The sequence below is a fragment of the Phalangium opilio genome, unplaced genomic scaffold, assembly GCF_054372755.1.
Source record: "Phalangium opilio isolate 3A_F unplaced genomic scaffold, DU_Popi_V2 ptg000013l_1, whole genome shotgun sequence".
NCBI classification, from domain to species: Eukaryota; Metazoa; Arthropoda; class Arachnida; order Opiliones; family Phalangiidae; genus Phalangium; species Phalangium opilio.
In genome coordinates this window covers 13,071,478-13,083,307 of record NW_028324148.1, presented here as the reverse complement: position 1 = coordinate 13,083,307, position 11,830 = coordinate 13,071,478, and the positions used below count along the sequence as shown (strand labels likewise).

At 33.4% G+C, this 11,830-nt stretch overlaps 1 protein-coding gene across 2 annotated transcripts; it reads right to left on the bottom strand.

The window, feature by feature from the left end:
* Nucleotides 1-5,030: 5,030 nt before the first annotated feature.
* On the bottom strand, nt 5,031-10,905 carry LOC149709286 (uncharacterized). 2 transcript variants are annotated; one of them, XM_089864644.1, is made up of 2 exons: nt 9,973-10,905; nt 5,031-7,765 (listed from the first exon to the last, which is right to left on the bottom strand). In XM_089864644.1, the coding sequence occupies exon 1, from the start codon at nt 10,652-10,654 to the stop codon at nt 9,977-9,979; it is 678 nt and encodes a 225-aa protein (XP_089720770.1). In that variant the 5' UTR covers nt 10,655-10,905; the 3' UTR covers nt 5,031-7,765; nt 9,973-9,976. The 2 variants fall into 2 exon arrangements, with proteins under 2 accessions (XP_089720770.1, XP_089720771.1); XM_089864645.1 differs by having other exon boundaries at nt 5,031-7,762; nt 9,973-10,903.
* Nucleotides 10,906-11,830: the final 925 nt, after the last annotated feature.

Sequence of the window (11,830 nt, the reverse complement as noted above, 5' to 3'; positions counted from 1 at the left end):
ATTGATTTGCCACCATCTTTAAAAATGGCGACGCGAAAACAAATAAAAATGTATAGATTTGCCTTTGCCACCGGTATCTTTTATAAACATACATCTCGTTCAAATTCATGAACGATGCAATTGAAATAACTCAAGTTCTATATATGGTAACGTCATACCCCTTCTGTCAGACACAGATTGGAAGCCTGATTTGAATATAAGTCAAGGCCTTTGGTAAAAGAAGACTGCAATTATCCTACCCCTTGGCCTAAATGTATATTTAGGGATAAGGCACGTGGTATGCATCTCTATCGTCTGTACATCACTCCCTGGTTTTTTTTTATATAAATTTTTGGAGCCCTTCTTTTTACATTGCTTTATATAACCCAGTTTGCATATAAAAAAACCCGAGACCTTGTACTAGATTCGCCCGTTGACACACGTTTTAATACCAGGTTAAACTTTTACCTTTGTTATACCTTTGTTATTATATTATTAAATAAATGTCTTGGTTTTAACTAATATTTAAATAATGCAAGTTAAGCTAGGTCTTTGACCGACACGCTTTTTAATTGAGAATTTTTTTTCCTAATTAAACATTTGCGATGCAAAAATTTACTGTTATTATTGTTGATTTATGTATTTGAACATGCACAACAAATTTGCGAAAAGTCGTTTTAGAAGAAGTGACTCAAAAATGGGTTACAAAAAACAGATGGTAAGAGTGAGGCTAATCACTTGGATGACGTTGCCGATATTGAGATTTTTTTCTATCAAAATGATAAAGGCATTTCTTTGAAAAAGTAGAATTCTTGCTTAGTTTTTACGTTAAAAATTAACGTTTCCTATTGTATTATATTAGATTTCAGGCCGCCATTTTGAAAGATGACAGAAAAAAATAAACCAAAAAGCCATATAACCCGTCTATACCATATAGGGAAATACTAGTATTCTTAATTATAGTTAAATCGGTTGTCAAGCACCGTCGTTATTGCATAAAGAAAGTTTTCACTTTTCGGAACGCCATTTTAAAAGATGGTGGCAAATCGAAACCCAAAAGCCGTAAAGCCCGTCTATAGGACTTAGGGAACCATTGTACTAGATATTATTGAAATAGGTTCAAATGCACAGACGTTATTTCATAAAGAAGGTTTGTTCAATTTCAGGTCGCCATTTTTCAAGATGGCGGTGGATTGGAAAAACCTATCTTAGTACGTGGGTACTACGTAAGAGTAACGTCCTTGTAAAATTTCAGCCTTCTAGATAAAGCAGTTTGGGCTGGACGTTAATTATCAATCAATGACTCAGTCAGTAAAATCGCAAACATGATTAACTATGTGTTTAAATGTTTCAGCAGGCATTATTTTAAGCCAGAGCTTCCATTCTTTAGTGTATTATCCTTGCTGGTAATATTCCAGCCATGTCGCGTGAGAAACGCAACTTTCTCGCGACAAACTGTTTGCGAATAAGTAAGTTATTGTGTGTAAACATGGAAATCCATACTTAGTAAATTGTAGTTCCTAAGTTTACACGGCATAATCTAGAACTTTGTTTTTAGTTTTTTGGATACACGCTAACTCTATGTTTATTTTGGTTTTAATATTTTTCATAAATCACAATTTGTTATGAGAAAAAAAGTCGTAGTTGTCACGCGAGAAAGCGTTTATATCAGCAAAGATAATATTTTAAAGTATGGAAGCTCTGACTCGAAATAATACCTCCAAAACCTCAATAGAAACATATATACCATAGTGTTTATGAACATAAGATTTATTAAACTGATTTATAGTACTTAAGCTGATTTCAGCGGCGTTGTCGTCTGCGGTCATCGAGGGAAACCGATCACCATGTCCTTTCGGTACAAGCGGGTATGATGCGGCTTAGTTCTCGAACCATTTTACGAATTATCTATTAAAATAGTTGCTTATGCTAACAAGTTAATAGCTCTTAACTATGAATGCCGATACCGATATCGAAGTTTTGGTGAAACCGATACCTATTTTAACCTTTTATTTATACACAGCGAAATAACCGATTATTTAACCCAATGAAACCGATTTTTACTATATATATAAACCGAATTATGAACCGAATTCTATCAATTGTCAGCCGAATTTTACCTATTATCAACCGATTTTTACAAATTATCAATCGAATTTTTTTCTGATTATTAACCAAAGTGTCATATCGGACTGTGCCCATCACTATTTCTACCATAAATAAACAAATTTTACATGCTTATAGTTTCTGCAAATATCAAAGAACTCGTATAAAATTTAAAGAATTTTATACGAGCAAAAAAAAATCAGAAATAATTTTTACGGTTACTTTATATAACACTATTGAAAACCTATATATAAATCTATCTAACAATGAATGAATCCATGTGCAAAGCGGAAGAGTTAAGAGCTTGGATAAAAAGTCCGTTAGACTTTTAGCAATGCATTGGCGGGATTAGATGAGCATTGACGCGGGGGATGCCAGTCATGCTCATGCCGTTTTATATTTCCAACTATAACTATAACCGCGTGCTATACCGTATACTGTACGCACATAAAAGCAAAGAGTCCGTTACGAAACAAAATAATCCCAAATTTGAGGTGAGGGTTCAACCCTCCTACTACTGGTCCCGTACCCGGGGTATCCTCCCCCACCGAACCGAACCGTGCCGCGCCGCCGCGGGGTGCAACGGCCGCTATTGCATTAATCATCGGCGCAAACTATTGTGCAAAGTGAGGGGCTCCCAGGGAATGGTATGGCACGGAGGGTACAGTACCGACCGATGAAATGAAAAACTGCATGGGCATATTTCTATATATTTATTCTGATATGCAAAAATATGATCGAAATGAAATATACTTATGCTTACTGACTGACTGTGAATGTTTCCTTGACCTCGGGGTTCATTTGAATATGAGAATTATTATGGAGGACATAGAAATATCATTGAAATTGGTATGGAGCAAAACTCAGGGAAATTGTTGTAAAGGAAAATCTGGGGAAAATGTTGTAGAGGAAAGAATCGGGGAAATTGTTGGCTTGTTGAAGAGGAAAACTCGGGGAAATTGATTTAGAACAAACATTTCAAGGAAATTACAGCAGAATCAGCATCTTGACCTAATTCTAGTTATGAATTATTCCACATAACCTAATTACAGTATTATTCTCCATAACCCAATTTTAGTCCTTTGTTATCCTACTTAACAAAATTTTAGTCCTACATTATTCCACATAACCCAATTTTAGTCCTGTTATCCTACATAACTCAATTTTAGTCCTACATTATTCCACATAACCCAATTTTAGTCCTATGTTATTTCATATAACCCAGTTTTAGTCCTACGTTATTCCATATAACCCAGTTTTAGTCCTACGTTATTCCATATAACCCAGTTTTAGTCCTACGTTATTCCATATAACCCAGTTTTAGTCCTACATTATTCCATATAACCCAGTTTTAGTCATACATTATTCCATATAGCCCAATTTTAGTCCCACATTATTCCATATAAACCAATTTTAGTCCTACATTATTCCATATAACCAAATTTTAGTCCTACATCATTTCACATATGCTAACTTTAGTCCTACATTATAATATATAACCTTAATCATATAAAATCCTATAAAACAGAAAAAAATATTGTACTTCACAAACAGAATAATTCTTCTTCCCTGGAATACGTACGCACTTGAAGATACTTCGAAACGTTAGGCCTAAATAGCTTTTCAACACTTTTAAAATATCCATGCACCTTATGGAGAGCACGCAATTCGGCGGCATATGTTTAGTCCTAGATCCCAAAATTTATTAGCCTTATCCATTTGAATCTCCTCCCTCGATTGAATAGCAGCACCCCATCATCGTATACTCCAATTTCGAACCCACGAAAAAAAAAATGTGAATGAAAATTTTTAAGAAAAAGTATACGCTAAGGGAGATCGGTTGCCATTTTTGACAAAAGAGCCCGTGAGAGGGGGCGCCCCGCGTGTAGGTGGCGGTGGTTGCCTTCTAGCTTCCTTCTTATTCAAAAAAGAAGTCGAGGTTAGAGACCTCTGGCTTGGCTCTAGTGCACCCTGGCTTATAGGTCTATCTTGGTCTCTCCCTGCATGCTTGCATTGTTATCCCGGACCCTTGGGTGCAAAAATCATTACTTGTTAAGGTATACATTTGACCTTGAAAAAGTATTTGAACGTCTCTCCCGGACGTCTTAAGTCCTGTCCTGTTGTGGGTGAGACACTTTTTTTTCACTTAGAATCAGAGGTCAGAGCAAAAGTTCATAGATTAAAAGCAAAAGTATACTTCATTAAAGTTTGCTCGCGATTTGTAATGTGAGAAACCCCCTTTAGCAACAGAATAGTGTCGACCCCCTTTGCGTATGATTACCTTCACGACTGTATCACAGGGTGCATACGTGAATAGGCTCAGTACAGTAGAAGATGCTTACTCTAGCACCAAGAATTATCATTTGGATCGCCACCATAGAGTACTATTTTCTATAAACGTTTGACTTCATAAAAGCTCTTCATTGATAGGTTGGTTTGTGTAGGGGTTGAGAGAAAGGTCGTTTGTTTCTCATTTTACTTGTCATCTACAGCCAAAGGCTGACAACTGTGAACGAAGTATACTTTAGGTTTTATCTATGAACTTTTGAAAACTATGCAGTAATTTTGTAAAAAGGAAACTATAAATCTAAACTTTGTCTGTCTGTTTGTAACGTACGCTTGATCCGCATGTTGCGGGTAGATGTCGCTTTTGTCTCTATCGCGATCAAAGTAAGGATGCTTTCGTCTCTATCTAGGTTTAAATAATGATGCCTGTACTGTATCGCGGTCTTAATAAAATTCAGTTCACACAAGGGATCCGCTTTGAAGATGAAAACCGCCAATGAACGTTCATTAACAAACTCGATAATAAGCTTAATTAATTTAGAATTTATTTTTTCGAAATAATTAAATATTAATACTTACGAAATTCGTGAGATTCCGAAGTTTAATTAGACTATTCGTAGTTTTTATTTAGATTCAACATAAAATAATATGTTATGATATTTTAGAAAAATATTTTATTCAGTAATCCAAATTCAAAATATTAAAATTATCAATATAATCAGTTAATGGTGCATTTTAAATACATATATTTACAAAATCTTCTTTATCAAAATGGAATGTGCGTCTCTTCACAATGGCTATTGTAAAATTACATTATAAAAATACATTTTATAGTCATTATATAATCACAAACATTTGGAGGGATTTGATATGGCACAAATAATTATACCACAATATTGTATGCAGGTTAAATTACATTACACAAGCAAATTTAATTTCAGGCACTGTTTAATTTGAGTAATTAACAATCTTTTTCAACTATACAATTTAAAGGGATAGTAGCTCATAAATAAATAACTTTTGTAAGGTAACACCGTCATGACATCATCATATACAGCAGTCTGCGAGAGTTTTCATTATCAAAGTATTTTCAATAACAAAACTAACTTATTATACTTAATTTTAATATTTTAAGTATTTAAAAATATCAAAACACTAAATTTTGGGGAGTCAAAATGCAGCGTTACTATCCCTTTAAAGTAATTTAATTACTAATCAAATTTAAAATTTTCGCTTTCATTAAAACCATGGTGACACTTTTAAATTTAATATTTCATGTATTTAAAAATATTAACACTTTTAGTATATTGTCATTTTAAGCTGATTTAATTTTTAATCGAATTTTAACCTTGGTAACACTTTGAAATCACTCATTTCGTTTTAATAGTATAAAATTCAGAATTTAAAACACTTTTCGTTATGTACAGTTAGAATTTGGCAATCAGGGTTAAAAATCCCTTTGAGCAAAATACCTTAATTACAGACATTGAAGGCTGTAGATGGTGAGCAATAGTTAATACTTCCTGTATATAAAACATTATTATTAGCTCTTGGCGAAATCACTGGGCTGTGCCAATGTTTATCCCCCAACTTAGTTTGGAACGTCAACTAGCGTGGGAAAAGAACGACATTCGACTTTTACTAAACTTCCGGTCTCACCAATCAGGAAACTATATTATATAGAGGGCACTTTGCAAAGGGATGGTGAAGTATGAACGTCAAACGCAGTTTAAACTACTTACATTAGTTTAATTATTGTTTGTATATTAATCGGCAATTATAATTATATATTTTTTTGAAGGTTTTTTTAGAATTTTTACTGTTACTGGCAGGATATGCGTAATTCAACTTAAGGTAATTATCTGTAGTTTTAAGTAAAAACTGCAATTTTTCTAGTTTTTAAGTAAATAATTAAATTTATCTTTTTTTCACTAAATCACCATTTTTAATCATTTTTTCATTAAATCTCCAGATTTCATCGATTTCATCTTTTTTCACTAAATTTGCATTTTTTCATCCTTTGTTCACCAAATCTGCATTTTCCACATTTTTTTAACCAAATCTGGATTTTTCATAATTTTTTAACCAAATCTGCATTTTTCATAAGTTTTTAACCAAATCTGCATTTTTCATAATTTTTAAACTAAATCTGTATTTTTCATAATTTTTAAACTAAATCTGTATTTTTCATAATTTTTAAACTAAATCTACATTTTTTATAATTTTTAAACTAAATCTGCAATTTTCACAATTTTTAAACTAAATCTGCATTTTTTCATGTTTTTAACTAAATCGGAATTTTTCATAATTTTTATCTGAATCTGCCATTATTAATCCTTTCTCTTTTTTCAGAACACTTGCAATTTTACATAATTTTTCCACTAAATCGGCTTATATTCTCCCATTTTCACTAGAACTGTAATTTTTCATTCATTTTAACTTAAACTGCAATTATTCTTTCAAGTTCTCAGTATTAACTGAATAAATAATTTGATCAGTAATTTTAACCAAGATAAAGTTTAAAGTATGGCTTGAAAATCATTTTAGTTAAAAGATAATTGTGTTAAACCTTTGTAAATCATTATCCTTGCTATTTCGCATCAATTCATCCAATATAATAACCATGCAAATCAACTTAATTTAGGTTACTTTTCACATTCCCTTTAAACGCTATAAACAATCACGGCTTTACGTGTTGGAACAAAATTTCTCTGTCGGAAAACGTTTTAGGTAATACATTTCGTAATATTATAACAAGTAATTATTCTCAGGGCTCACGCGATGCCTTCTAATCGACTCGAGTTAACTTGTGTCAAGGGAATTCAACTCCCCTTTTCACCCTTAGCCTTAGGCCTAAAACGTAGCCAAGGCTTAACTACTATAGGTATGCTAACTTCTCGCCCCTGTACCTGTCGTTTTATGTGACCAACACTGCCCCCATACTCTGTCTGCAAGGAACCCAGTCTTCCGCCGGAATTGGACAAAAGCCCTTCTTTCCCCCCTGATAAGTACCCCCCTCCCTGGATTCGGGGACTTTAACTTGGGTCTTGGACATGGTTATCAGCCTTCCACTGCACTTGTTCGAACCCTATTTCAATTCAAAAGGTGGGTTTTTTTTTTGGTCTCCCATCGCTCGGGGTCAACTTCTTTTGGAGAACTTTTTTTTTTGGTTGATTTTTTGCTTTGAAAATCCACTATGTACATCTGGACGGTTTTCGGAGGTTGTTTTGAAAGTTTGTTTTGGCTAGGATCTCCGAACGGATTTTTCTTGGTCAAGTTCAGTCCTGGACGGTGGGTGCATCGGTCGTTTAAATGGACGACTTGTTTTGGTCGGTGGTCAAACTTGGATGTATTTTTACATTTATGTACATACGGAAAACACGTGGTGAATCTGCTGGGAGAAATTGAAATATATTGTTTTTATTAGGAGGAATATAACAATATCTTTTTTTTGTTATTTTTGGTAGTAGAAATATACAAATATATTGTGGTGTTTTTTTTTGATAATAGAAATATATTAATTTTTTTGTAGAAGTAGTAGAAATATATACTTTTTTTCTGAGGAATATATTGTTTTTCATTAGGAGAAATATACTGTTTTTCATTAGGAGAAATATACTGTTTTTCATTAGGAGAAATATATAAATATATTGTTTTTAATTAGGAAAAATATACAAATATATTTTTCATTAGGAAAAATATATAAATATATTGTTTTTCATTAGGAAAAATATATAAAAATATTTATTTTTTCATTAGGAGAAATATATTAATATATTGTTTTTCATTAGGAAAAATATATTAATATATTGTTTTTCATTAGGAAAAATATGTTAATATATTGTTTTTCATTAGGAAAAATATATTAATATATTGTTTTTCATTAGGAAAAATATATTAATATATTGTTTTTCATTAGGAAAAATATATTAATATATTGTTTTTCATTAGGAGAAATATATTAATATATTGATTTTCATTAGGAGAAATATATTAATATATTGATTTTCATTAGGAGAAATATATTAATATATTGGTTTTCATTAGGAGAAATATATATAGATATATTGTTTTTCGCTCGGAGATATGTATATATAGACTGTTCTTTCGTTCGGAGATAACTATTAACGTATTCTTTGGAGAAATATATTTATATATTGTTTCTCGTTAGGAGAAATATATTTATATATTGTTTTTCGTTTGTAAAAGTATATGAAAATATTACTACTAAATACAGAATACATTGACTCGACTTGTTCGCGAGAAAGTTTCTATTTAAGCTATACATTAGTTTTCCAATGCACCTTAATTAGCAAAACCTTTTTGTTTTTTAAACAAAATACTGTTATTCGTATAATTCAAATATTTTTTCTATAATATAATCTTTATTCCGGGAAACATAGTTCTTCCATTAAACAACTGGTACATGGGGTAGGGAACATGTAACATTTTTGAACAACAGATGATAAGCTGATGGGATAACTATAGCAAAATATGATTATACCGAACCCCATCTGTTGTGACAAGTAAAGCGTAACAGAACCAAAAAAAACCATACGTAACGTAACGGATTCTAATCCATTTCCATTTATCCCGGGAAGATTCTCCGTTTCAGTTTATCTGTCTGCCTTTATCAGATCCATTTCATCTCTGATCTGTAGCAAGGCAAGCACCCTTTTATATACGAACCTTGAACGAGGGGCCACCCTTATTACGTACGTGTCCCGCGGTATTCTAGTACACGATGTTTAAATCTTATTTTAGAGTTCTTCTTTTGGGTCTCAATAAGTAAAACGAAGCGCAAATTTAATTTTTTCATAAACACGGTTTTCAAATTTGAAAAGAAAATTTTCCATATCTGGTACTTCAGGCGAGTGGAGCAATTAGTTTTAGATCGTGTGCTATAGAAATTTCCTGTCCCGTTTCTAAAGTTTAACCATATGCGCTTCAGGGTTGCTAGTAATTTGTTATTACTCAGGTTTGGAACTGAATTGAATGGAACTACATGCTTTAACTGTTGTAGATCTCGGTTCAATTGCACTCACAATTGACTGGCAATGGTTGTCCGCATACTAGCTATACTCTAAATTCTGAACGGATTTTTGCAATTAACGTAACGTGACCTTTATTAATTTGAAAATAGAATTCATTTACATTCTAAGGAAAATCTATTCTTAAAAACGGAGTATAGATAAGCACCTTTTAATATGTCTTCTGCTCAAAATAAAACGCTCTAAGCGAGGTTATAGGGATTCGCAAACCTTTATTTTCTTTTATAAAAAATACCTTAAACCAGTGATGATAATGTATATTAATTTAAATATGTTTTTTATAAGAAACTAAATATGTTGTAAATTAGAAATTAAAATATATTTTATATTCAAAACTAAAATATAGTTTTTATTAGAAATTCCAGTATATTAATAAATATCATCCCTATAAAGTAAAACCTGAATAAAACCGCTAGCTCTACTAAAAAAAGCCATTAAAAATATACTTCAATATTAAAAATTCAATTTTTAATATATTAGTTGAAATCATAATGGACCACCAATTATCATTTATGTAAAACTATAAAAAACAATTCAGGCTTATATTTACCTCATTATGAAAACCAAGTTGCGAACGTTAGAATATCATCTTCCTCCGTAGGTGAATTCTCGTTACTGTAAGGCGAGCAATTATTTTCTGACGCCCAACTAGGTGCCGGCGAACTGGTCAATGAATAACCGGGTGATTGAATGTCACCGGAGTTCTCCGTCTGATACGTATTATGACCATCCCTTTGTCCTCTCGCATTCGATTCCATCGCAACTTGAACCTCATTCGAATAAAGATTCTCTGACTCGATACTGTCCTTATTTTCGAACAAATACTCGTCTTCATAGTTTTGTAGTTCTGCCTTGATATTCGCTGTACAGAAACCACCGGAAGTGCCTGATACTCCGCTTGTACCATCTTGGATCAGTAACGACTGTAATTGCTTGATGTATTCGACCGCGGATTTAAGGGTTTCAACTTTACTCATCTTTTTGTTTTTCGTACCCTTTGGCACGTGTTGCCTTAATGTCGCGAAGCCGTTGTTTACCATACGTACGCGGTTACGTTCGCGTTCGTTACGTCTAATTACGGAACGGGATGGTACCGGGGGATCTTGACGTAATGCGCGTCGACTTTGCGACGATTGTTCGATGCGTTTCTTGCATTTTAATAAATTTTCATTCATGTTATTGTTGGGTTTGAAACCAGTTGGGACTTCGAATCTATCGGTAATGTTCTGCATTGTCGTAATTGTACGCGATCGGACGCCGCGAGTATCTGCGCTGTCTCGAGTTATATTAACGAGTGAACCGTCCGCCTCGGAGTTCTAACTCCCTCTGAGACGACTTCTGTCTGCGGCGAAGGTTAAAAGTGGAGCCCTCTAGTCTAGAGTAAAATGCTATGGACTATAGTTAGACACACCTCCCGGTCTAAGGTATACCGAACGCTGTTCTTTGTGAATCCCGCGTGTCAGGCAGTGTGTAAAATCGCACGCGTCACGGTATGGCTTATTCCGTTCCCCCGTGGTCGACTTTAGTGCGCGCCCCCTATGGGGTGCTGACGACGGGAGAGACCCCGCTTGGTTGTTTGGACGGCAGGTAAAGAATATTCTAGAGATGAAGTTAGTTAGACCCTCTATTCCCGCTCCTGCATGGCCTAACAATATATCATACGCTCGAGAAATTAAATGATAACGAAAAATTGAGAAAAGATTTTTATAATTATCTTTTGAGTTATGTCATGTGACATCTTGATTTTCTGACTTCAGAAAAGTTCTAAACGAATAATTGTTAAGCCATACCTAAATAGGATACTAGCGTTCAATTTGGACCATACACAGTGTCCACTAAAGGATGGTTTACGTCCCCCCCCCCCCAGTGTTGCTACGCCATTTGAAAGGCAAGAGGTTGTGGAGAGAATGGCTAGCGGTTCAGTTTGAACCGGTACTTGACCAATTTGACTCACAGAGGGCCTGACATCCGTGCAATTAAATCTCGTTTAAATGATGGGGAATAACTTTCCGTAGCCCATCATGAGGTTATGATTAGTGGTCGGCATTTGTTTTATCTTTATTCATAATTTGAAATTATCCACGGGAAGTCTATGATTAATGCAATGTAATCACGAATAATTATCTGATTATTATCCATGAATAACTGATTAACCAAAATTCTGTGGATTATCTTGTCCAAACGCCGACCACTAGTTATGATAGTTTTAATTTCTTGAAAATCTGAATCTGTAGAAGCTAATGTCCTAAGTTAATTTTGTAATTTTGAAATAATTTTTTTTTTCAGAAATGATAACAGCACGCCATAATATAATCATCGAAATGAAATAGAAGAGTCCAATTTAAAACTACCATAAAATTTTGATAGTTTTAAATACTTCATAATGTGGTCAAACAAAAATTTATATT

Excerpts from the sequence above, each read along its gene's own strand:
- LOC149709286 (XM_089864644.1), bottom strand. The coding sequence starts at position 10,654 with ATGCAGAACATTACCGATAGATTCGAAGTCCCAACTGGTTTCAAACCC.